The 26,090-nt window shown below is 40.8% G+C and overlaps 1 protein-coding gene across 7 annotated transcripts in view; it reads left to right on the top strand.

Annotated features, from left to right (window-relative positions):
• Positions 1 to 26,090, top strand: part of PCYT1B (phosphate cytidylyltransferase 1B, choline) — a 115,740-nt gene that overhangs the window by 18,602 nt on the left and 71,048 nt on the right. For 2 of the 7 annotated variants that reach the window (XM_033113145.1, XM_033113142.1), the window contains exons 1-2: positions 4,117 to 4,436; positions 25,237 to 25,336. In XM_033113145.1, coding sequence (XP_032969036.1) covers positions 4,320 to 4,436; positions 25,237 to 25,336 — 217 coding nt within the window. In that variant the 5' untranslated portion in view covers positions 4,117 to 4,319. Of the gene's footprint in view, positions 1 to 4,101; positions 4,437 to 24,553; positions 24,757 to 25,236; positions 25,337 to 26,090 lie in introns of those variants that run through there. The other 5 variants (XM_033113141.1, XM_033113143.1, XM_033113139.1 and 2 more) reach the window with 4 other exon arrangements.

Raw genomic sequence — 26,090 nt, forward strand, 5'->3', positions numbered from 1 at the left:
TTACAAAGGCCCCAAGGTAAAATCACCCATTCAGGTATTGTTAAGAAGTTCCTGGATCGGTTGCAATAGCAGCCAAGACTCTGTCCCTGGAGTGAGAGGCTCTGGTAAGGACCCATCTAAGAGTGGTGCCCAAAAGAGTATTTCTGTCCATTAGGACTGGGAGATAGACTGAAATTCAAACACTGGACTGTGGGGCCAGGGGCACGAGGAAGCCAAGACAAGACTGGAGTAGGATTCGTGCAAATGGAATTACTAGCAGTTATAGAGTTGGCCCTCAAGGCAGTTAAAAGTCTAATTCTCAAGGTTCAAGGACTTGGGCTGACTGTGTGTCAGGTGTGACTTAGGTTTAGCACAGCGCCAGTGATAAGTAAGGGTCTGACTTGGGTGACGCAATGAAGATACTCATTCGAGGCAGAGAGGCAGCATCTTGGTTTGATGGGATAGAGGAAGACGGCGAGGGCAGGAAGGCGGCATCCGCCCACTTAGAGGCACAAAAGTCTGTGTGGGGTGGGTGATAAGGGCATAGTCTAGGTTCTTCGGCAAGAGGGGTTCACAAAGACTTCGCTGGACATCAGGATTCTGGTAAATAGGCAGGGGAACAAGGGATCCTCCCATTCTAGAGAGGGAATTAGAGGACCAATCAGGAACCAAGCTGGCAGTTCAGTGGCCCGGAACACAGTGGGAATCAGGTGCTTTCCAACGAGATCATGTAGCTCTAGACAGTGGTTCTCAAACTTTAGTATTTGGCAGAATGCCTCCGAAACCTGGAGGTTTCATTAAAACACAGATTCCTGGTCTCCACTGCCCGAGTTTCTGATTCAGTAGGTATGGGGTGGGGAGTGAGAGTTTCTGACAAGTTCTCAGGGGTGCCCCTGCTGCTTTTTGGGGGACCACACATTGAGAATCACTACTGGAAGGCAAAGAAAATATTGAGATTAGATGAACAACCTCACGCCCACATCACTCAGCACAGGTGGGAAAGGGGCTCCTAAATGTATCGAAGGGCTTCATAGAGCTAAACTTGCAGCTTGAGGTGTTTTGCGCTTCCAGGAAGGCAGATAGGACAGGAAGGAAAAGATAGGAAGACCCCTTTTCAGATGGCCCAAGTGTCAATGGAATTCTTGCATCACTGGAGATCTCTCAAGCATAGATAATAACGGAGATGTCAAGTGATGTCAATCTGATTTAAAGCAGAATGTCAATATAACTGTCAATCTCTGCCGCAGAATCCATTTTCTTCTTTTAAGGGTAGCTCTCTCCTTATTTGAGGAGTAATAAAAAGAATGCCCCCATATAGAAGTATAGCACATTCTAATTTACAAAGTGCTTTCACATGATATTTTATTTGATCTCCCAAATTCTGTGAGGGAGTTCGGAGTGTTTTTATCCCATCCTTTGGATTACTGGTTCTCAAAGCAATGGTCCCTGGACTTGCAGCATCAGCATCACTTAGGAACTTGTTAGAAATGTGAATCCCAGCCCCACCCCAGACCTACTGAATCAAGTCTTGAGGGGCCAATATTTGCATTTCATTCCCAGGTGATCTGATGTTGGTGCTACTGCTGGTCCTGGACCACACTTGGATGAAAACCACTGCTATAGGTTAAAATGAAAGATCTAGAAGACCAGGGACTTGTCTTAAAAGGACTCCTACCTACATGCTTTTTCTACTACTGCACCTGCTGCATCCCTGCCCCAACCCCTCTCCTTCCAATCCCAGCTCCATTGCTTATGAGTTTAAGGCCCTGAGCAATTACTCTAAATTGCAATTTCCTCACCTGTACCATGGAGATAATAGGATCAACTTCTTTGGGTTCTTATGGACATTAAATAAGATCTAGGTAAAGTACTTAGCACTGTACTTGTGCTTAATAAATGCTAACAGTTACCATGATTTTTATTGTTATTAAAAGTGTGATATTCTCTGGGTGGTGAACACACAATGTGATATATAGATGATGTATTACAGAACTGTACACCTGAAATCTATGTAACTTTACTATTGTCCCCCAGTAAACTTTAATAAAAAAAGTGTGATATTTCACTAGAATGAATGCCTTAAGTTATTTTCTCTGAGTGTGTGTTCCTCTTAAAATGGGGGATATTCCTGGCGGATTTAGACATCAAGGCACATCCTTTTTTTTTTCAGATTAACATTTGCCTTCCTTTTTATTTAAATATTTAAGATGTAGTACATTTTTTATTAGTTTCAGGTGCACAAAACAATGTAATAAAGTTAGACATTTATCATTTATATCCCTCACACGGTGACAACCCCCCTCCCCCATCCACTATCACTCTAACATTGCACAGAGCCATTACATTTTCCACTGTCTCTATTCCTAATGCTGTAGTCCGCTTTTTGTAACTATATATATATATATAGTTTGTGTATATATATATATATATATATATATACAAACTATATATATACAAACTATATATATATAAACTATATATATATATAAACTATGTATATATATATATATATATATAAACTATATATATATATATATATAAACTTGTAGTTGACATTCATTATTGTTCAGCTTCAGCTTCAGGTGTACAGTGCAGTGATCAGGCATCTACATCATCCCTCAGGTGGTCTCCCTAATGAGACAAGTGTCCATCGGATACCCTACAAAATCTTTACAACATTATTGATTACATTTCCCAAATTGACTTTCGTAACCCCGTGGCAATCTTGTGGTTACTGACTGTGCTTTCTAATCCCCACCCCCCCCTCCCATGTAGCAACCCTCAGTTTTTCCTCTATGTCTCTGAGACTGTTTCTGATTAGTTCATTCACTTATTCTTTTCTTTAGATTCCACATATAAGTGAGATCATATGGTATTTGTCTTTCTCTGTCTGACTTATTTCACTTAATATAATGTTCTCTAGGTCCATCCATGTTGTTGCAAATGGTAAGATTTCATTCTTCTTTATGGCTGCGTAATACTCCATTGTATAAACGTACCACAGTTTCTTAATCCAGTCATCTACCGATGGGCATTTCGGTTGTTTCCATGTCTTGGCTATTGTGTATAGTGCTGCAATAAACATAGGGGTGCATAAATTTTTTTGAATTAGAGTTTTGGATTTCTCCGGATAGATACCTAGGAGTGGAATTGCTGGATCATAGGGTAGTTCCATTTTCAGATTTTTGAGATACCTCCATACTGTTTTCCATAGTGGCTGCACCCATCTGCAGTCCCACCAACAGTGCAGAGGATTCCCTTTTCTCCCCATCCTCGCCAAGGGCACACCCTCTTTAACACCCCATCAGGGATATTTCTGTGATTGCCTTGAGCATTTGCAGAGAGCAGGGTGCTTAGAAAATGGGAGCAGAGGAATAATAGACCAGCTACTGGAACAGTGTATTGAAGGGCAGACAACAGCAAGACTTTATACTGAGGACACTCAGAATAGCTGGGCAGGGGAAGCAGTGGCTGAGGGAGGAAGCAATCGGGGAGGGCAGTCAGAGGTGGGAGGCAAGTCCTCAAAAACAATCTACCTCCTTCAGAGTTCCTGCCAGGGCAGCCCCAGAGCTAGGCTCCAGGCTATGCCAGGCCTCAGGGGATCCGCCCGTGCTCAGGGGATCTGCCCCGTGCTCTTGTTGCAGTCAAGGGGGTGAATACTCAGGTGCCCACAATGAATGCCCTGAGAGGCCCTCCGAGGCCAGCTGGCAATTATGGGCACAGGGAGTTTGGGCTCAAAAGTGGCTTTGTCTTCAGGATGACTGCTATTTGGCAAAATTCTGACTACAGCACATCAAACGGTCAGGCTGGGGACGTGGTTCTTTTTTAGTGGAGGTCTGCTATGTTCTTTTTCCAGGCGTCCTGGGCCCCCACCCCAGGAAGCGCTTTTATCTTATCTGGGTAGTGCAGCCCGGGTTCTTTGCCCCGAGTGGACCCAGACCTTTGCAACAGAATTAAACAGAAGAAACAAAAGCAGCAAGTTCGGGCCCCGTGGGCACTGCCCGCCAGCCAATGGGGCCCGGCGGCTCCCTGGCGGAGTGGTACTATGATGACAGTAGCCAACCAGCGCGCTCCATGCAAATAAGGTACTGTATCCCGCACCCGCCGCTCCAGTGCCGTCTTGTTGTTATAGTGATAAACTGAGGCCTTGCCTTTTGGCTTCTCCGAGAAGGAAAGGGGCGGGGTGGGGGTTAACCTCTTTTACTTTCCCCAGGGAAGACAGAAGAAGGGACGAAGAAGGGGGATGGGTAAGGAAAAGAAAAATACGTGACAAAGAAAACATTCTCTGCCTGTGAGGAGACTGACAGAGGGTGTATAGCTGGAGGGAGCATTCGCTGGCCATGCCAGTACTTACCACTGATGCTGAGTCAGAAACAGGTATCCCAAAATCCCTTTCCAATGAGCCTCCCTCAGAAACCATGGAGGAAATAGAGCACACATGTCCACAGCCTCGACTGGTAAGTAAAGACAAAGGATGCAAATGTATGCGTGACTATGGCACAAAAGAGTTCCTTATGCGCTCGCAGCCAGCGAGGAAAAAGATGCTTAGAGGATTTTCATGTAAATGAGAATGGAGCTACCGCCTAATCCTTCTCAGCTTGTTTATACTTAGCTTCTCTACCCGGCGCTGCTCTCAGCTTACAAAGCATTATTGTATCGGCTGGGTAGGAAACGGGCTGCTTGGTCTTGGCTATGTTTTTGTGCCTGGGGAGGAGGGGATGGCTTTTTTCCTTTTAGGTGTGTTCTTATTTGAAAACAAAAATCCTACAGTGCAATTTGAAAATGGTATTCTTTTCGCAAAGCTTGGTATGGGGCCGCTGTCAAGTTCTAAATTCTAGCTAGGGAATGATTTAGTCCTCAACTAATTTTGGTACCTAATGCCAGTTTTGGAATAATGAAAAGAACATGGAAGCAAAACTTCCCCATTCGTTTGAAAATTTCAAAATAACTAAGTAAAAGAGTCCCTCAACGATGTATTTAGAAATAATGTGTACCTTAAATGAATTGTAAACATTTTCAGAATGCGCTGTGAGGGTTTCTCTTCAGGTGTGAGAAGCTGGGGAAGCTACATTTACTTAGAAAGGGGCTATGTGCCTTTAATAATGAAAGTGCAAACGGGCACTCAGAGCTTCCTTCCATCTCAGTAACTGATTCTCAGTCATCTCAGCCTTTATCATCAAGGAATCAGAAACACCAAATGGGTGGTGGGTTTTCTGTGGTCGGAAGTCTTAGGGAACTTGGGGAGACCTCTCTTTGAACTATCAGATCCAAATGATACACTAGTTAGAGCTATCCTTTCTCCAGCGATTTCCCTCAAGTTAAAAGATTTTCATTGGCACAACATTTTCATTGGCTGTGGAGTTTGACCCTGGAAGAGGTTATTTTTTTTTTAAAGGATTTGTGGTGTAGCATTTTCTATGAACTCCCAAAATGAGGGCTCACAGATTCCAAAGCCAGCCCATCTTGGAACTGTTATTTCTACATAAGGATTAATAAGGGTTCAAAGGCAGGCTTAGAACAACTTCTTAATACACGAAAGCAAAGGAAGTTATATTAGAGCTCTGTACGCTTTTGTTCACTGTGTTTCTATTTTTTAGATATATTTTCTTAGGGCAGTTTAATATTAAATGCTCCCCAGCACTTTAAGCCACTTACTGAATGGCATACACAATGTAGTACCTATGTTCTTATGGGATACAAACCAGCCCAATAAGTTTGTTACCAATGGAGTCCTTTAAGCTAGTAAACATCCAATGGTTTAGCACTGAAAAAAAAAAATGACCGCTAAAAGCTTGTTACAAGATCACCCAAAAACTATTTTTAAAAGTTAAACCCAATGTTCAAATTTGCATCACACACCTTCTTGACAGGTAAATGGCAGGGGAGAGAGAGGCCGCCTCCGGTTCCAGTTTAAGTATCATTTCAGTCTCTCCTGCCCACTTCTTTTCCTTCCCTTTTTGCCTTTCAGCTGTTTTGTTCCTTGGTTGTTTCTGCCTGATAGGATGGGCAGAAGAAATTAAGGGAAGGAAGAAAGTTCAAATACTTTTCACTTTCACTTGTGACAGCTCATCCTGGAGTTAACTCACAAGAACCATGCAAAGCTGGCAATGTAAAACCTCCACCTCCCCTACATTTTAGAAATGAAGAAACTGAAGTTCAGAGAGGGTAGGCAACTTCCCTAAAGTCACATTGCTTCGAAAGGATAGAGTTGGGATTTGAACCTAGAGCTGTATCTCTGCAAAGTAGATCTTTTCCCTACAACACACACTTAAGTGAGATACATTCCCTTCCCATCTTTTTGGCAGTTCTGGTTTAAAGTGTGTGTGTGTGTGTGTGTGTGTGTGTGTGTGTGTGTGTTAAGGGTGAACAGAAGTCATACTGTTAAAGTGATTGGTTTGGTCTACCTTTGATAAAAATTTTCCATGCTGTCCAACATTATTATGGTCTACTAAAAATTGGCTCTGTTTAAATAGGGACTTCATCCAATTTATAAACCACTACACTACATTTTTTGAAGCAACTTTTCTCAGCAAACTTTGATCACTGCAGGGGCATATTCTAAATTTAGATTTATACTTCAGAGCCCACCTTTCCTTTGCTAATGATTTAACTTTAATAATTAAAGCACATGTTGACTACTTAATAACAAAGTTTGTTGATCAAAAGACTTAGTGGCAGGTGAAAATGTTAAATTGGCATTTCTTTTTAAGGTTTTTAGTAGTTTCTGTTGATCTTTAGCTTTGCTAATATCTTCATATTTCAAATTATATAAATTCTGTGTATCTCCCAGCACCCAAGCATATCTCCCCAAATTACACGTGGGTCACTGGCACCACAAGCAGGGGGTGGCTGCTGAGTTGCTTAACCAACTTTGGCAAGTACATGAAAGATTTCCCTTCAGAGAACAGGCTCCTTCTCCCATGTGTTACCAAAACTTGAATTCATAGTTCAGAGGAAATGGGGCTCAATAACAAAACATCATCTTTAAAAAAATGTAGCAAATTACCAACGTGGTTCTCATTGTATTAGCTGAGGCACACACTGGCTCCCAAACTCACCCTAACTTTACCTAGGGATAATGTAGGAGGAAATTTCTGGGTATGTAAGGGCTATAAAGCTTTACTGCAAGTCCTAGAAGGTGAACTTATGTCGCTGAGTGTTATTATCTGCAAACACAAATTTTACTTGAATCTCAGCAATTGTGTAAAATGCTTTTTGTAATGAACCATTGTGTTTTCTGTATAGCATGGCAGTCAAGAAGGTGTGTACAGGGTTCCTGTGTCTGCATGTGTTTGTCTCTATACTGTTTACAGTGAAGGTTGTTTATTGTGATCCAGTTTAACTCAGCCCATGTTGATTGAGTACCTACTATGTGCTGAGCTCTGAGCCCTCAAGTACTTTGTGATCTAGAGAGTCGAGAATAGACTGAAACATAAACAGATAGTTTCCATACAGGTTGATAAGGGCTCAGTGTGCTAAGAGTTGTGTTACCAGGTGCAGTGGGGGCAGAAAGGAAAGAGTGGTGAACTCCCTGAGAGCGAGTCAAAGTTTGCCATGGGGATGCTGAGTAGAAACCTGTCTTGCCGTCACCGTATCTCTGGTTTCCAGTACAGAAACTCGCATAGCTCTTTAAGGAAATAAAGCGGGAAGCTGGCATATCCAACTAAACAGGACTTGAAAGCAATCTGTAGTTTAGGTCCTTGTAAGTGGCAAATTGATAAGTATATGAGGATACAATGGAGTCATGTTCAAGGGGGAATTTTTTCTGAAAGATATACCCGTAGTTTTTTCAGCCACCTTATTTTTCCTTGGAAGAAAATATAAGAAAGGAGAGGAGTGAATAGAATTAAATAACAGTGATAAAGAAATTAGAAAACAAACAACAGATTATTTACGTTTTATGATAGAGCATATATACTAGGAATGTAATCTTATTACCCTTATGTACCATGCTGCTTGGGCTTGAGATGTTTTCCGAGAACTCTTCTTTCCATTCTTGCAATGTTTATTTTATTTTACTTATTTTTATTTTAAGCCTGTTTTTCCAGGACTCATCAGCTCCAAGTCAAGTAGTTGTTTCAATCTAGTTGTGTAGGGTGTAGCTCACAATGGCCCATGCAGGGATCGAACCGACAACCCTGTTGTTAAGAGCACCGTGCTCTAACCAACTGAGCTAACCGGCCTTCCCTCAATGTTTATTCTTGATCCTCCACTTGTTTTCTGTTCTTTGCTATTTTCTTGCTTGAACATGGTGCAAGGAAACTCATAAGCTTGACTGTCAAGAAGAGAAACTGAGTAGCCTTGGGCGATATGTGTAATAAGAGCCCTCCTTGGAGACCCAACTTCTGAGGGATGAGGACTCCTTGTGGGCAAGGACTATGTCCTCATGTCTCCCTAACCCTCAGATTAGCCCAGACAAATCCTCTGGGCCCAGCGGGTGTTCCATATACCCTTTCCAACAAGGCCCAGCCACCCTGTAAACTGTCTGCTTAAGGATTTGGTTAACGACCTTGGTCGAGTTCTTCTGGGAGTTCATTCTGCTGTCAGAAGGAAGTTGTAATTCTAGCCTGCAATAGTCACTTCCATGAAGATGGATGTGCTATGGATCAACTGAGAAGGCCTTGGAAATAAAAACGGGCTGGTTCGATATGCCACTTTAGCAGGAGTTCATTCCGGGCTTTACTTCAAAGGGGAGCAGTGCCAAGAGACTGCTGTCTTGCAGAAGGTGCATTATGTCAGTTGAGAGGTAGGACGCTCACCCGCTAGTGCTCAAAAAGATGACCGGATTTCCAGAGACATCAATGGCTTCCTTTACTAGTATCGCCATCTATTTAGCCACTTAGAGTAGCGTACATTTTAAAAGCAAGACACTTAATGTGCTGTGTTGGTGAAAATAAACAAACATGGACTTCCTTGGGCATTTACTCTGGTCAACTGGAATTTTGCCCAAGGTTATTATTAGACATTTTTCCTGCTGGTCTCAGTCCAAATGCAACATTCATTTCTTGCAGATTGATTATATCCAGGCGTATTGAGCATAGAATTAATGAATTCATTTCTTCCATTCTTTTAAGTTTGTTCTCTCACTTCCCCTCCAACCCACCATTTGCCTAATGCTAAACTCCTTATGGAAGAAATAAATATAAATCAAATACCGTGTTTCCCCGAAAATAAGACCTAGCCGGACAATCAGCTCTAATGCATCTTTTGGAGCAAAGATTAATATAATGAAATAAGACCGGGTCTTATATAATATAATGTAATATAAGACTGGGTCTTATGTTAATTTTTGCTCCAAAAGACGCATTAGAGCTGATTGTCTGGCTAGGTCTTATTTTCGGGGAAACAGGGTATAAGAAGATATTTAGATTCTTTGTTTTATTTTGGTATCTGAACATATAGAAATGAAAAGGGTGCATGTGTCTTCATTCAGACTGTGAGGAGGATTTAAAGTATTCAGTGGTATAGGGCTTTAAAAGGTAACTGAGAGAAAACTCAGTTTCTGACCAAAAGGATCCACAGTTAGCCAGCTGGTTATCAACCTCCATATATAGCAACGCACCAGGTGCTGTGGAGAGAAATGAAAGAAGTAATCCACAGCCCTTGGCCTTGAAGATCATTTCCATTTAACAGAAGGCAGTAGTTTGGTATGTGGAAGCATGCCAGGATGCTGAAATCCCTTAAGAGAGCTTTTTTGTAAGTTTGACTTTATTTAACCTGATATATCCAAAATAGTATTTCAACATGTAATCGATATAAAAATAATTTTATTATGTAATATAACGGCATTTTATATTCTTTCACTTTTTATTCTTTAAAGGTATTTTCTAATTTTTTTCTTCCTACTAAGTCTGAAATCTGGTGTGTATATTACACTTGCAGCACATCTCAATTCAAACTAGCCAATTTCAAGTCCTCGGTAGCCACATGTGGCTTCAGAGGGAGCTCACACACCTGCACAGGCCTGTGGAGGATGAGGTCTGAGAAGCCACAATGATAAATACATTTCATGTTTGCACAGCATATACATACATATAGTTACTCATAGCTACAAAAAAAAAAATCCCTTTTCTTTACTTCGTATTTTGCACTCTTATATTTTCCGCGCTATCCTATTCTGTTTTAGTTAGGAGGCTGTTGCAGTAGTCTAGATGAGAGTAAGTTTGAAGTTATGGATGGGGCAGTGGAAAAGGAGAGAACTAGATGGATATGGGAGACATGAGGAGGTAAATGCTCTGGGATTTGGTAACTGAGTCTGAGGTTGGGGCAGAAAGGAAGACTCAGTTTTCTGGCTCCAGCGAGTGGGAGCCACCATTGAGATGGGAGCATCAAGTGACAGCAGTTTGTGAGAGTTATGTTGAGGATACCACGGAACTTCCACTGGGTGGTGTCTAGTGAATGTTTGGTTTTGGAACTCAGGAGAGAGTTCTGAGCTAGAGATGTAGATCTGGGAGGCATCAACATGGAAGAAATGGAAGTGAAATTGAGGTAGTGAAATTAATGGGAGCAAACTTCCATCGAGACATTTCCTGGACTGAGAGGAAGTAAATGGAAATAGTTAGCAAGAGTGCCTCAAGATACTATAAGTTAATTCTAGAAAACAATTGACCCTGCACCATTCTATTGGGGGAAAATAGAAGAGCTGTGATTAAAGCTATTAGAAGTCTCTTTATATCTGCCTGTCTCTACATGAAATCTGGTTAAATTAATCTACTTTACCCCAGAATCTTTCCAGGATGGAACACATTTAAAGGGCCAATAGAGGAAGGATCATGAAAAGAAGATAGAGAAGTATTTCTTAAATATTTGAGAGATGAGGGAGGGACAAAGGCAGGGTAAGTTCTGTGGAGGAAATGTCCAATAGAACCAAATGCAGCAGAGAGATCAAATGAGACAATAAGGAAAAGTATCCTTTGGATTTAAAAAGAAGTCAGTGGTGATGTTTCAGTGAAGTTGTGGGAGCAGAGGCCAGATGGCGTAGGTTGAGGAGCTTGTAGGAGAAAAGTAGAAACTTGATTGAAGGGGGAAACAGATAGAATGTATAGGACCCCAAAGGTGGATAAATCAGGGTTCAGGGTTGAGAGAACCTACCTTTCCTTCTAACTTCTTTCCTTCCGTCCTTCTTTCCCTCCATTGCTCCTTCCATTCATCTAGTATGCCAAAGCTTTTGATTGGCTAATTTTTTTAAGATGGTAGCAACTTGCACTTATATATAATTGAGAAAGGGCCAATGGGAGAAGGTGAAAGTGAGACAGGAAATTGATGAAGGGAATGATCCTAATGTTGGAGAGTTGCACAAGTAGAAGAATTGGCTTCAGGTAGGAAGAGAGACACCTCTCCCACTGGTGGTGAGGAAGCTGGCAAGGACGTTTTGGGTAAGCTATAAGTGGAAGGGGATTGAAAGTTGAAATCCTCTCTTACTGATAGCTTCTGTTTTCTCTGTGAAGGTGGAGGCAAAGTCATAGCAGCTTGGTTTTGGCAAGTGCAGAAGTATAGTTATGGGATAGCCTGGGAAGTCTGGTCGAGCCCCAGGGTATTTCCTCTCCAAAGGTCTCCAGGCTGGGGATGTGTGTACGGAAAGGTAGAAAGGCTGAGTGGTTCCTGATGAGATGTGGTCGTGATGAGAGGAAATGGATCTGTTCCCTTACGGCATCTGGGGCGCCACATCAACCCCCAAGGTCAAGGCAGATCCAGATCTGGCTCTCCAGGGGAACCAGACTGGCCCACAACAAAAGGGCTGAGTCCTGGTAAGACAAGTATGCTGCAGCTTGGTTTCTGCTCGCTGGAGCCCACAGTCTCATTTCGGCCTCAGTTTTGTCATTGAATTATTGTGTGGGCTTAAGCAAATCACTTCTTCTCTCTGGACCTCAATTCTGTCACCCACGATGGGTTGGACAGGTGGTCTTTTCCAGTTCCAAGACTGTGATTCTGGCTTCCATAGCCACAGAACATGTGTTCTGTTTGACCTGATGCTCCCGTCAAAAATCAGAGCTACCCCATTCTTCACCTCTTTTTGATTTTATCCATTTGGGGTAAAAACAGTTCAAATAATCTTATAGTAAGACACATTGGCTAAATATGAATAACAAATGTTCACAAAATACTGTGGAAGTTTCCATTAGTATTATACAAACCACTCTGGTGTCTTCTGCTTTATTCCTCAGCTGCTTCTTCAGAAAGGTTGAATGTATTCTGAATCCTATGTTGAATGTTCTAGTCATTGTCCAAAGAAACCTATGTTGAATCTCTTTTTAATGTGAACAATTGCCTCCTAATTTATATATTTCACACTACTGAAGGTCAAAATACAGGTATACCTTGGAGATAAGGCGGGTTTGGTTCCAGACTACTTCAATAAAATTAGTATCACAATAAAGCAACTCATAATCTTTTTGCTGGCGGAAGGTCTTGCCTTCATTTTGTAAAAAATGTAACATCTGTGAAGTGCAATAAAGCAAAGCACAATAAAATAAAGTATGGCTGTATTGGGTTTTCTTTGAGGCATGGCAGTATGGCATTGAACTACAAGGGCCTTCTCTAACCGATACTATCTATCTAAGCTTAATACTTGGGATTGAAGTCCAACAGTGAGTCAGTCAGACCACAGTCCTGAAACCCTGGCATCTTTCTCTGGTGCCCACACAAAGCTTCTTGGTGCCCCTTAGTGAAACAAATGTAGAAAAAGATTTATTTCGTCTGATCCCCTGGGGCAGAATGAAAAGCAGAAAGCAAGGGAGGTAGGAACAAACTAAGTCATTGCAAGCTAGGCCTATTTTCTTCCAATAATCTCCCAGGTAACAGCCTCTACCTTGCTAGGATCTGATTACCAGTTGCTGGCTTTAGACCATAGCATTATTGTTTTAACATTCCTACCTTCCTCTTTATCCCAGCATGAACCAGGTTGTATGGGAGGCTGAGGAAGCTGACCCTGCTTGGGGATAAAGAGAGTTTAGCACTCAACAATCTTGAAGGCACACTTGAAAACACAGTGATTAGAAAATAAAGCAGCAAGCCCTGGTGGCATGCACCTGTGTAATAATGTGCAGGGCCACACAGGACCAGCCCACTGAGCAGGATTCATTTCATATAATCTCCTCCCTCCCACCAAAGTCTTTGACTTGGCGTTTTTGTTTTCCACTCAGTAATGCATGCAGACTGAACCCGACATCAGTGTAAAATAATGCTGAGGGTTATTTAAAGTGGCATTTGCGAAAAGTAACAACAATAATAATAGGTTAATAGAAGCATCATGAACGATGTGTACAGCCTATTGCCAACCAAATGATGTTGACAGCCTGTTCCTGGTACACAAAGGCTTCTGTGCTTCACCTCTAGTGCGCCTCGTATTGACTGCAGGTACACTCACATCAGACTAAGTTCTAGTTTATGTCCAAATTGTTTAGTTATAAGGTTCATTATTTTATACTGGGTTTGAGGCTAGAGCTCTCACTCATTTTTTCCTGCGGGCAAATGGAGGAATGGAACAACTATTTATAGTACACACTGTGTTGGACTGTGCTGAATGCCTCCTATGTGTTACCTCATTAAACCAGGCTGCAGACCTGAAACAGGAATTACTATTCCCCATAGTATACGTAAGGAAGCCAAGAATTAAGTAATGCCCCAAAGATCGAATACTAACTTATGGAAGCTGGGGTTTCAAATTAGGTTTGTCTGACTTCCAAAGCCCCGTTTCCACTGCATCCAGTTTTCCACCAGTGAGCAAAGAATCACCTGCTCCTAGGTGGTTCAGAAGCAAGAAGTTTTTGGATGCACTTGGAGAAATGCTACATTTAGCTCTCCCATGTCACATTTTCTGCTTCCAGGACCAGGAGTAGAAATAAATCAGATGTCTAGGCTCTTTGTAGTAAATGTAGAAATTCAAAGTCAATGTTTTTGACCCAGTGCCTCTACTCCTAGGAAATTTGTACATAGGGACCTTAAAAACTAATTTTAGGATGTTTTCAGCAGCATTATTCATAATAACCTCAAACTGGAAACTACCCAAATGCCTAGCAGAAGTAGAATGGATAAATAAATTGTACTATATTCACCCAATGCAATGCTACACCGCAATGAGAATGAAGAATCTACCAACACCTGCAGAATATGTGGATGAATTTCACAAACATAACATTGAATGAGAGAAGCCAGATACAAAAGAATATACACTACATGATTCCGGTTCTATAAAATATTTTTAAAGTAGGCAAAGCTAGTCTATGATGTTAGAAGTCAGGATAGTGGCAGGAGCTCAGGATGGATGTTGGCAGTGTGGCTGGTTACTTGATCTGGATGCTGTGTGTGTTCAGCTTGTTCATTGAGCTGCACACTCAGGATATGTGTACATTTCTATATGTATACTATGCTTTAATACAAAGTTTAAAGATATTCTGACCACAGTAATGGATAGAGAGTGCACTCTACAACAGATTACCCATTTCCAGACAATTCTGGTTAGCTGATAGATAGCACTCTAAGGAATGGTGTCAGATCCTACTTAAAATTACAGCTCTTGGCCACTAACAGAGCTTGAATGAGCTCAGGCCTTCCAGGGTTCAGTATATCCAGTCCCAGGAGAATGTAAGTGAGCCCTTGAACTAAACTTGCCTTATTTCTAGGACCAGTCAAGCCCTAGTCAGGTAATCTGTGAATTAAAATCCATGGCGTCCAGTCCATATGCTCTTTCTAACAATGCCCTGGCCTCAGAGAAAGTCAGTTTCTAGACTCAGAAGGAAGTGGATGGAGTTGTTTAGCTAGCAAGAGTGCCTCGGGATAATCCTGCTGTAGGGCAAATTCTAGAAAATAACTGCCCCAAGCCATCCTATCGTGTCTTTAAAGGGAAGAAAAATAGAAGAGCTGTGATTGAAGCTATTTATTAGAATCCTCCTTTTATATTTGCCTGTCTCCGTATGAGATCTGGTTAAATTAATCTACCAAACCCCAGAATCTTCCAAGATGGAACCCTGAGGAACAGCTTTTAGAGAGCCAATGGAGGAAAGTTCATGAAAAGAAGACAAGTATTTCTCAAATATGTGGGAGATCCGGGTCCAAGAGTAAAGCAATCACCTCATTGGTAGTTACACTTATAGAGTGTTTCTATAAAACATTGTTTTTATTAAAGAAGTCATTTTGCAGAATTAATCTTCTTTGGAAAATCTTTCTTCTTTGGAACATCTTTCCTTTAGTGGCTCAAAAAAAAGAGGTTTTATTATTGAAATAGCAAATACCTCAAGATGAGACATGTTAGAAATATCTGTACTTCTTTCCAACTGTATAGCAAGCCTCCCACACTGTATAATTTGTTCTTGTGCTTGTTTCTTCCCATCTTCAGCAATGTTTTCTATATGTCTTCTAAATATATTTGCTGACAAAGGAATGCATTTTAGTTTGACATCATTTTTTTTTTTCCTACACATTAGAGCAGCCAGTTTTACCATGGCGTGAAGAGCCAGCGTTTCTGTAATGGTATGAGACTTTTGGTTTTTCTCCATTGAATTATGGAAAATCGAAAAAGGCTTCTAACCATTTATCGTCACATGTAACAATATTTTACAAACTACTGGATTGAGTAGCACATGTCTTGAAACCTTGCTGAAAAAGTCGTAGAGGCTTGTCTTCATGTTCTTGATGTTTCATTTTTAAGTATCACGGTCATTATTACATAGCTTCGTGCCATCATTAGCTAATATCTCAAGGTACAATATAGGCTCCAAGTGACGTTTAATGCTAATGGTAGCAGATATTTCAAATAGTCTTTGTAATAATCTTTGATTCAGCTGTCTTATCAGGTCTGCTTTAGGTCATCATTGTTCACACCAGGTAATGTGGATGTGGAACTCATGCAGGGAGTAGGAGGGTCAGCTCTGATTCTTTCCTGTTGTTCACCTTGTCTTGTGTTAGCTCGATTTCCTATTTCATTGCAGGAAATGTTTTAAGCCACCTGCTGATATTGTGAGTATTGGTTTAGTTAAGACTAAATAACATAATCTACGAATATACTTATCCAGGCCCAGGTGAGCTGCATTATATTGCATAAGCTGAAAGCATATGAAAAATGTCAGGGGACCCAGGTCTTCCTTCTCTATCGTACATCTTGCATTCTTCCTTGAGGACACCTCGTAGACTTCATGTTGGCAGAGATGGGGCACCTGTGTAAATTAGTATGTTAGAATTAGAGAGTGGTAATGTGTCCCTCCTTGTTTTTTAACATGAAAACTAAATCTAAGTGTCACTCTCTAACAGATTGTCTTGCTCATCCTACATTAGAAAACCCTGGTCTCGGTATTCTAAATCTTGCTCTTGGATTCAGCTTTGAGGGAGGGCACTGCATTTTCAGACTGCATGTTTGACCCCTGTAGAAATGCTTTTTTGAACTGCTTTTTGGTTCTGGAACTCTGCCTTGCATGGAGAGCGCTACTGAGACAAACAAAAAATGGAATTGTCTTTACCTTGGGGGCTATTGTTGAGCATATGGTGTCACTATGACATCACTCCGCCTGCCCCTTATTGGAGCACCATGGGAGGAATTTCTATAAAATTAGACATCAAGAAATGCTGTGCTTCTCTTTAATGGCTATTTTGTTTTTTGGGTTTTCTTTCTTTTTTTTTTTTAAGGACAACAGTAACTTTGTCTTTTTCTTTGCTTTAACTGCTGGGAGCTAGCTTAAAGCCATTTTGTGGCCCACCTTTTTGAAATGTTGATGGACTGTGATAGGTATTCCTGTGTGCTCATGTCACCCCTGATCTTTTTATAAAACCCGTATTTCCATCCTTACCCCCATATCTTGCAACTATTATTTTAAACTTTCAAATTTTATTTTTTTAAAGTCACCTCAAGTACTTTGAGGAAGGAGATGGGCTACGAATCAGATGTAAGATTGTTATTGATATTCATTATAAACTCCTTATGCTCAATGACCTAAGAAAACATTGATTTTAGGGTATGGAATTTTTAATCTCTAGGTAAGGATGATTATTTTCTATGTTAATAGCATCTATGTATTTCATGAATCGAAAATACCATTAATTCTAAGATGAACTTCCATTTTAGAGGTATTAAAATGTCAGAAAATTGCCAACATTGAAGGGATAACATTTCTTATAAGACCCCCTCCTAATCTCAGAAATGTTAAAATGTGGGGGGAAATGTACATTTTACAATCAATGAAATGTGGTATTATAGTACTGAGAGTCTTCCAGCTATTTGAAATCCACTGCTGTGGAGTTTGGTTGGCCACATGGTGGTGGTCAGGTGGTGGTGGTGTTATGGCTTATGGGTGGTCAGTGTTTTAAGAAGGCATGTATCCCTAGGACATGATACAAATTCTGATCCCTGATTGCTGGAAGGGCATTAATTACTAGCCTGACCTAGATGTTAATGTTCACACATTAGTTTTAAAAAATGAACTTCTTATGAAGGGACTCTAGATAAAGTTGGACAATGCATTTTAAAAAGCTATTTAAAATAATTTTTAACTGTGCTATTGTTTTGCTTTTAACTAACTTCAAAATACTTGTTCTCTACAATAGAAAAATGAGCAAAGGACAGATTTTTCTCAGGAAAAAACCACAAATGATTAATAAACATTTGAGAAGTATTCAATCTTGTAATCAAAATAATTCAAATTGAAACAGTGTGGTACCGTTTTTTGGTATATAAAATTGACAACAACAATACTCAGTGCCAGTGAGATGGCAGCAAGATAGGTGCTTTCATACATTATAATGTGAGTAAAAATGATACAGATTTTGTAGAAGATAATTTACCAAAATATGTTAAAATATTCTTCAAATATTTATCTTTAAAATGCTCGTCCCATTGATCTAAGTAATTCAGCTCCTAGACATCTATCCTAAGGAAATAATCAGAGGTTCAGAATTATGTTTAGAATGTTATTTGTATTAGTGAAATATAAACAACTTAATATTCAAGAACTGTTTAAATAAATTATGGTTTTTCTATTCAGTGGAATGTTTTACAGCTATCAAAATTAGTGAGAGTTATATGGAAATCTCTGTACCTTCTGCTCATTTTACTGTGAACCTAAAACTCCAAAAAAATAGTCTATTAATTTAAAAAATAGTGAGGCTGAAGACTATTTAAATGACATGATAAAATAATCATGCTATATTGAGTGAAAAAAAAAACTGTCTATACAGCAGTAAGATTCCAAAGTTGTTAACATGTATATATGACATATCAGAAAACCTGATAAGAAATATAGAAAACTTTAACAATGGTTGTATTTGAGAGGTAGAATTCTTGGTGAATTTTGCTATCTTTATTTCCCTGAGTTTTTAATAGTATATATTATGATGATTATAAAAAAAATTGATATGTGTATTTATTTGAGTTTAATCTTTATCAATAATCATTCTCTCTCCAGTGACTTTAAATTCCCCCACTCAGTGAATGTTTATTGAGGACCTTCTACATGCCAGGTGCTGCCGTAGGAAGAAGGGATGTAGCAATGAATAGGACAGACCAAGTCCCTGTATACGTGGAGCTTCCGTTGTAGTTGGGGGAGACTGGCCATAAATATACAATGTCTCCTCATCAGAAGACCAGGACCTCTCTTTGACATGCACTCCTGCCTTAGCTGAATGAATGAACCTAACCTAGTGGCTTTAAAGATCATTTGTATTCTGACAGCTTCTTAACCTGTATCTCTAGCTTAGTCCTGTGTTCGAAATTCCAGACTTGTATTTCCAACTGCCTACCTGACATCTCCACTTGGAGATCTAATAGGCATGTTAAACCAAATGTGTGAGATTTCCAAGTCAAGTTGTTGTCCTTTCAATCTTAGTTGTGGAGGGTGCCATTCAGCTTCAAGTTTTTGTCCTTTCAGTCTTAGTTGTGTCAGGCGCAGCTCAGCTCCAGGTCCAGTTGCCGTTGCTAGTTGCAGGGGGCACAGCCCACCATCCCTTATGGGAGTTGAACCAGCAACCTTGTGGTTGAGAGCCTGTGCTCCAACCAACTGAGCCATCCGGGAGCTCAGCGGCAGCTCAGCTCAAGGTGCCGTGTTCAATCTTAGTTGCAGGGGACGCTGCCCACCATTCCTTGCGGGAGTCGAGGAATCAAACTGGCAACCTTGTGGTTGAGAGCCCACTGGTCCATGTGGGAATCGAACCGGCAGCCTTCAGAGTTAGGAGCATGGAGCTCTAACCACCTGAGCCACTGGACCGGCCCAAGAATGGAATTCTTGATTTCCTCATCCCTGTCCCTCCCACCCTCAAACCTATATCCTTTCGGGGTCTTTTGCATCCTAAGGAATGGCAATGAACTTTCCAGTTCTTCACGCCAGTAATTTGGAGTTATCCTGACTCCTCTAATTCTTCCACACTCTACATCCAATCAATCCCCAATTTTTTTATTCAAAATCTATCCAGAATCTGACCCCTTCTCACAACCTTCACTGCTGTCACCCTGGCTCCAGCCTCCATTTACTCTTGCCTGATTCTGACTCCAGGTACCTCAGTGGTTTTCTTTTAATTTTTTTTTCTTTTTTTTTTAATTTTATTTTTTAATTTATTGGGGTGACAATTGTTAGTAAAATTACATTGATTTCAGGTGTGCAATTCTGTATCACATCATCCATAAATCACACTGTGTGTTCACCACCCAGAGTCAGCACCCCTTCCATCACCATACATTTGATCCCCCTCACCCTCATCCCCCACCCCCCAACCCCCTTACCCTCTGGTAACCTCAGTGGTTTTCTTACATTTTATTTTCAATATAACAGCCGGCTGGTCCTGTTAAAACTAGGTTGGCTCATATTGCTCCCTATTCAAAACTCGCTAATGGCTCCCATCTCCTCAAAGTGAAAGCCAGTCTTTCCCTTACAGAATCCTAAAAATCTCACACCACTGGATACCTCCCATCCCGTTCCTTCTGCCTCACCTCTCTGGCTATCTCTCCTACTATTTTTCCTTTTTTCTCACTTCTCCAGACATACTGGCCTTCTTGTTATTCCTGGAAGAAGCCGGGCATGCTCCTGCCTCAGGCCTTTGCACTTGCTGTTTTCCATGCCTAGACTGGTTTTTTCCCACGTGGCTCAATTGATCCTTTATATACTGGGGTGCCAAGAAAATATATATGCATTTTATGATAACATCTCTTAAAATGTGTATACATTTTTTTGGCACCCTCTGTATTTACACATACTGGGGGTGCCAAAAAATGTATACACGTGACTTGTATTCATCTTGTTATCAGTGTATATTGAGTATTACGATTTTAATGCAGTTTTTTCCTTTCTTAAGATGTGTATACATTTTTTGGCACCCTCTGTAGATCAACTTCCTTGACTGTTCTATTTACAGTTATACCCCCTACATTCCCTATCTGCCTTCCTTATCTCATTTTTTAATAGGTTGGCTCGTATCACTCCCTATTCAAAATTAATATCTTTTAACATACTACACATTTTGCATTCTTTTTTGTTGTTTATTGTCTTTAAGCATCACAATGGCAGGTTTCTTTGTCTGTTGTGTTCCCTGATGTGTCCTGAGAACCTGAAACATTGCCTGGCACACAGCAAGCTCTCAAATAGTGTTCGTTGGATGTTGAAATAATGAATAGTGGGTAGATATTAAGAAGACAACTTAAATTGTTTTTAAAAGTTCAAATGAGTTTGAAATGTTCCACATACCTGGGAGTAATATAATTTAACAGTTAGTAGATAATTGTTATTTTTCAAAATACCTCTCTTTTCCTGTTAGACACCTCTTTCTCCCCACACTTGGGGCACCTGATCCTTGATTAAACTTCCTACATCTCTGAATTCACTGACGAGGAATTATTTCTTTAAATTTATTTTAAATTAGATACATTACTTGAATGTATTCTCATTGTAAAAGTAAAACAAAATAACAGATATATATGGAGTAAACAATGAAAACATCCCTTCATCTCTTCTCCCAATGCCATCTTCTTCCCCAAAGGTAACTCGAGCTAACAATTTGTTGTGTGTCCTTCTAGGCTAGTTAGTGCTGTCCAATAGAACTTTCTGCAATGACAGGAATGTTCTATATCTAATATAGTAGCACTACATCTAATATGGTGGCACTAATATAGTGGCCACTAGCTACGCGTGGTTACTGAGCACTTGAAATATGGCTAGTGTGACTGAGGAACTGAGTTCTTAATTTAATTTCATTTTAATTAGTTACAATTTGAATTTAAATAGCCGCATGTGGCTGATGGCTGCCATATTGGACAGCAGAGTTCTAAACTATTTCTACACAATTACCTATTTCTCTCTCTCTTTACCATATATGATATCATACTATATAACATGTATACATATTGCATATATTATTTTATGACTTGCTTTTTGTATTCAACAAAATGTCTTAGAAATTGTTCCCTGTCAGCACGTATGTATCTGTTTTACCGTTTTTTAATGGTGCCTATTACTTCATAATATGTGCTTACTATACTTAGCTAAACGAAAAACGGATACTTGGTCCTGAGCCACATACCAGGCCTCCTTTTTCTCCACTGCACTGGCAACTGTTAAGGCTTTGTACCAGCTGCCTGATATGAGATTTTACATAATCAATAACACAATCTGAGAATCCAGTGAGTCACTGTTGGGCCTCACTGTAAGATCTGCTTTTTCTTTCCTCTCTGTCTTCAAAAGACTAAAATATTCTGATCCCAAATAAAATCAGGCTTTAAAAAAGTATGTTCAGATTCAGGTAAAGGCAAACCTAACAGTATGAGACTGAGGGATGAGATTTTGTGATGTGTATTAGTAATTCTGAATTTGAGTTTCTGAAGCTGCAAGGCCTATCTGGAGAAGTAGAGTCTTTCTGAAGTCCTGCTCTTGTCTCTTTTGCATCTCCTGATTAAAATGTTTTGTCGTGGTAAAATTCTGTCCTACTGGAAGACATCCTTGAGATGGTTATGACTTTATTAACTATGGGTAATTCACTTTTCAATTGTGCTTCTAATATGCCTTGTCAACATTTGCTAGCTAACATTTATTGAGCTTGGCATCATACGGTTACATATACTGTATCAGTCAAGGCCCTGTCAAGACACAGATGGCTTGCTCTGAAGAAAATTAAAGAGAGTCTAATAAAGGGACTACTTACAAAGGCATGGGCAGGGTTTAAGGAAACTTCAGTGGATAGTATGCACCCTTAGGCATCAAAGGACAAGAAGAGAGTGTGACTACCAGAACTTTGGAGAGCGCTCTGTAAAAAGGGCCCCCTCACAGAAGCTGTGGGTTTCAGTAAAAGGACAGAATCAACATACTGCCCCTTAGAAGGTAGGAAGTCAGGGAGACAAATACCCTAAGCTCACGCTTGTCCTGCCTTCCAGTGTTTTGCATGCTTCCCATGGACCCAACCCAACTGGAAGCAGGAAGGCAACAGAGCCCATTGGTGCAGTCCATATAGGAAGCCATGCAGAGAAGAGTAGAGAAGGATAGGAAGAGATTGGATTCTGGAGAGGCAAAAGGAAGATATTAACACACACACACATATCATTTCATTTACTTCTCACAATAGCTTCATGAGGTTGATCATTTTATTATCCCCTTTCTATACATGAGGATACTGAAGGTTAGACAGGTTAAGAAACAAAAATTCCCTAAAACTCCAATTTAAAAAATCAAATGAATATTAAATAATGAACCCAGGATGTGAACTCAGGCCTGTCTGACTGGATTTCCCCATTGTAGTTAAGAATAGCTTAGCTTAAACAAGCAATTCTGTGGTGGTTGTCACCATCAGCAGTGCTATGCTAAATTCTGATTGGATGATTAACTTGCTGTCTAACTGGTCCATTGGTCAGTCAGTGATGCACATTGCATAAGAACAGGTTCTACTGACCAGTTTTTGCACTCGGGTAATGTTTGCATTGTACATCTTATATAGAGCTTCATAGCTTTTTTTCTTTAAAAAGTATTTGACAATCTCCATTTAAACACATTCTGCCAATGAAATGCCCAGTATCTAATGTCTTCCCCGTTAAAAAGCCTGATGGGAATATGGCTTTGGTGTGTTACTATGGTGCAGTTTTACATAAGCAGAACTTGCACAACAATTAGGAAACATATTCACATCCAATGACTGGGTGTTCTGAAATCTTAAAAAATCTACACTGCACTTAAATTTAGTGCAGTGTAGCTCCAAGTGAGTGGTCTGGAAAGGCCCCTGCACATGTGAGGTCCAGGGTGCTGGGCCAGGGCTTCTTAACCCTTTAAAATCCTTGCTCTTTTCTGTCAAACATAAAAATTTTATGTGCCTCCCCAACTCTGAATTTGGAATATGGCTTCCTGGGGGGAAGGGGGGGGCAGAGTCTATCCTCCAATGATCTCTACCTGTCCAGAGGCTTGATTTCTATGACTTGTGTGTTGAAAATGGTAGGATTTTTTCCCCAAATATAAAATTATTGAATATTGAATATGCCTTTTCAAACAAAAACCTTCTCCCATTCTAGAATGGCCACCCTTCAGATTGCTGCCCCAGAATCAATTCTGTTCCTTCCTTTCTTATTTCCCCTATTTATTCACCCTGTAAACATTGAGCTCATATGAATCACAGAGCATGTGCTAGGAAACGCTTGACTGTGTGATCTGCCCCTTTTCTCCTGTTTTCCCCATAGTTTCTGTGCCAGGGTAGCCTTAAAAGGATCCTTCATCTCTTGAGCTAATCCAGTGTCAGTTCCTTTCAACCAGGAGAGTCAAATTGGAATACACAGCTTGTAAGTGCTGAAAAGGGGATTTGAACCCCAGTTTGTGGCTATAGAGCCTCCTTTTGCCACATTACAAATGCTGCTATGGCCCAGCATGGCCCACAGAGTCACTTTAATGTATTTGAAAAAGAACCAATAACAGACTTAAGTTTTCTGAATCCATGTCCCAAGTCTTGGTCTGCTTTCAGGTCTCTGAATGGGAGGGTAGGGGTTAAGAAAGTCTCAGGCAATTGGGAGGTCTCCAAACAACTCTGCGGCAGGACTCCATCCAGCTTCCAGAGCGGAAGGTGCTACAATGGGGAGGGAGGTGGGGGCAGGGCAGGATCCGGTCTTGGCAGGCAAAGGAGAACGGGGGCTCCTCCAGGACAGGACACGTCTTAGCCCTACTTCTATCCCCAGTTCTAAGATAGTGCCTGACATATATTTGAATGAGTGAATGAATAAGTGAATGGCAGAAGTGGGTCATAGCCCCTCTTCAGTTGAGTCTTTCCAGGTTGAGGAACACCTGTTTCTATCTCTAAGAAATAATTCATGCAACAATATTATGAGTAATGTTTACAGTGACTCATCAACTTCAGTTTCAGAAATGCCAAAGATGATACAGTGATGACCATGGTAATGACATAGTTCAAAGATTACAAATGGACCGCTCTGGATTGCATTCGCCCTGTTTACAAAAATACCGCTGGCTCTGTCTTCCTCTGTCTGGAGAGTGAGGTTTTCATTTTAAGAGGCTGACTAAAAACTGCAGAGCCACTTCCTGGGCAGGCGTCCAAGTGACTACATCTCTCTCACAGCGCTCCCCAGAGCCCCAGCCCCAGCTGCCCGGGGCGGGGCCTCCAGCCGTTGGTGGCTGTTGGAGGTACCATAGGAACAGTTATCTGCAGCCCGCCAGAAATGCTGTTGTGTTTAGGCCCTCCCAAGAAGCAGATAACGTCTTTGGCCTTTGCATTGAAGAGATGTCAGAGTTTGTGATTAGCCAGACTGATGTGTGTGAAATACAGGAGATGTCTGCCACATTGCTGAGTATGGCATTCCTTCCAGCTGAGTACCCTGGGGTGTGGGTAAGTCTTAGTGCTTGAAGTCTGCCCTTGTTGGTTGTGAAATGTTCAAAGCTGAGCATTGTGACTTTCCAAGGGCATGACTTAGCATATTTCTTAATCCTACTGAGCCCCAGTTTCCTTTTCTATGAACTGGAGATGTATTATCCTATACTACAGAAGGACAGAAGGATCTAGCCATCGCAGGGTGTTGTGAGGCCTAAAAGAGATAACATATCCATAGTACCTCATCTGGTACCTGGCATATAGTAGACACTAAAGAGCTCTTATTATTTCTGAAGCATCAGTCAAAAAAAAAAAAAAGTTTCAGTGACGATGGCCCCGTTTTCGTTTCTAACAGTACAGTATTTTTCTGAAAGATTCAGCAGATGTAGTCTACTTCTTGATCATGCCTGTATAGCCAACAGAAATAAAACTTCAGGGGAAGTTAGTGCCAAAGGAAAATTTGTCAGACTATGTTCCCTTTCTCTTTTTCCCTTCTAGACCCTGAATGCACCTGCCCCATTTGCAGATGAAACGAGCTGCCAGTGCCAAGCACCCCATGAAAAACTGACCATTGCTCAGGCCCGCTTAGGAACACCAGGTGAGGCTGTACTTCTCATTCTCCAAATGGGCCCGGGCTTGACATCCAAAGCAGCAGAAAGGCCCATCATCATTTGAGCAGCACTCGCTTTCAATCGGAGAGCTGAATTTAGAGATCATAGCACAGCAGCACATGAAGGACATAACCAACAGTAATAAACTCGACAAACCGACGTAGCTGAGTAAAATGTGCAGCGGGAGACTGGAGTTGGAGCCCCAGCTACGCCATTCACTATTCTATAGCCTTGGGCAAGTCCTGAGAATAATCTGAATCTGTTTCCTCATGTGCAAACAGGGATAGCGATACCTGCTTCACAAGGTTTTTGTGACAACTAGGCTCGGTTAAAAATATCAAAGTATTTTTTAAACCATGAAGGCTTATACAAACTTAAGCCTACTATAATTATTATCGCTTTTAAAAGTCTGTGTTTTAAAAATGTTTCTCCAAGTGTGCCTTAAAGACCCTGGGCTCTGCTCTTGGAGTTTGTTCATTTGTTCACTCCTTTAGTATATACCAGAGCTGGGCAGGGAAGAGATTTTAAAAGAACCATAAGGTACCGTCTCTGTTTCCCAAAAGCTTCACTGTAATTAACAAGACAACTAGATATGAAATAAAACCCACCAGTAGCGGGCATGCACGTGCTTAGTGGTTAAATCCTGCAACACAGATGATAACTGACAGTTTTAAAAAAGAGTCATTTGGCCTGGAGCTGTCAGGCAAGACCTGGTAACAGATCTCCTTTTGGGAGAAGTAA

The sequence above is a fragment of the Rhinolophus ferrumequinum genome, chromosome X (assembly GCF_004115265.2).
Source record: "Rhinolophus ferrumequinum isolate MPI-CBG mRhiFer1 chromosome X, mRhiFer1_v1.p, whole genome shotgun sequence".
Taxonomy (NCBI): Eukaryota; Metazoa; Chordata; class Mammalia; order Chiroptera; family Rhinolophidae; genus Rhinolophus; species Rhinolophus ferrumequinum.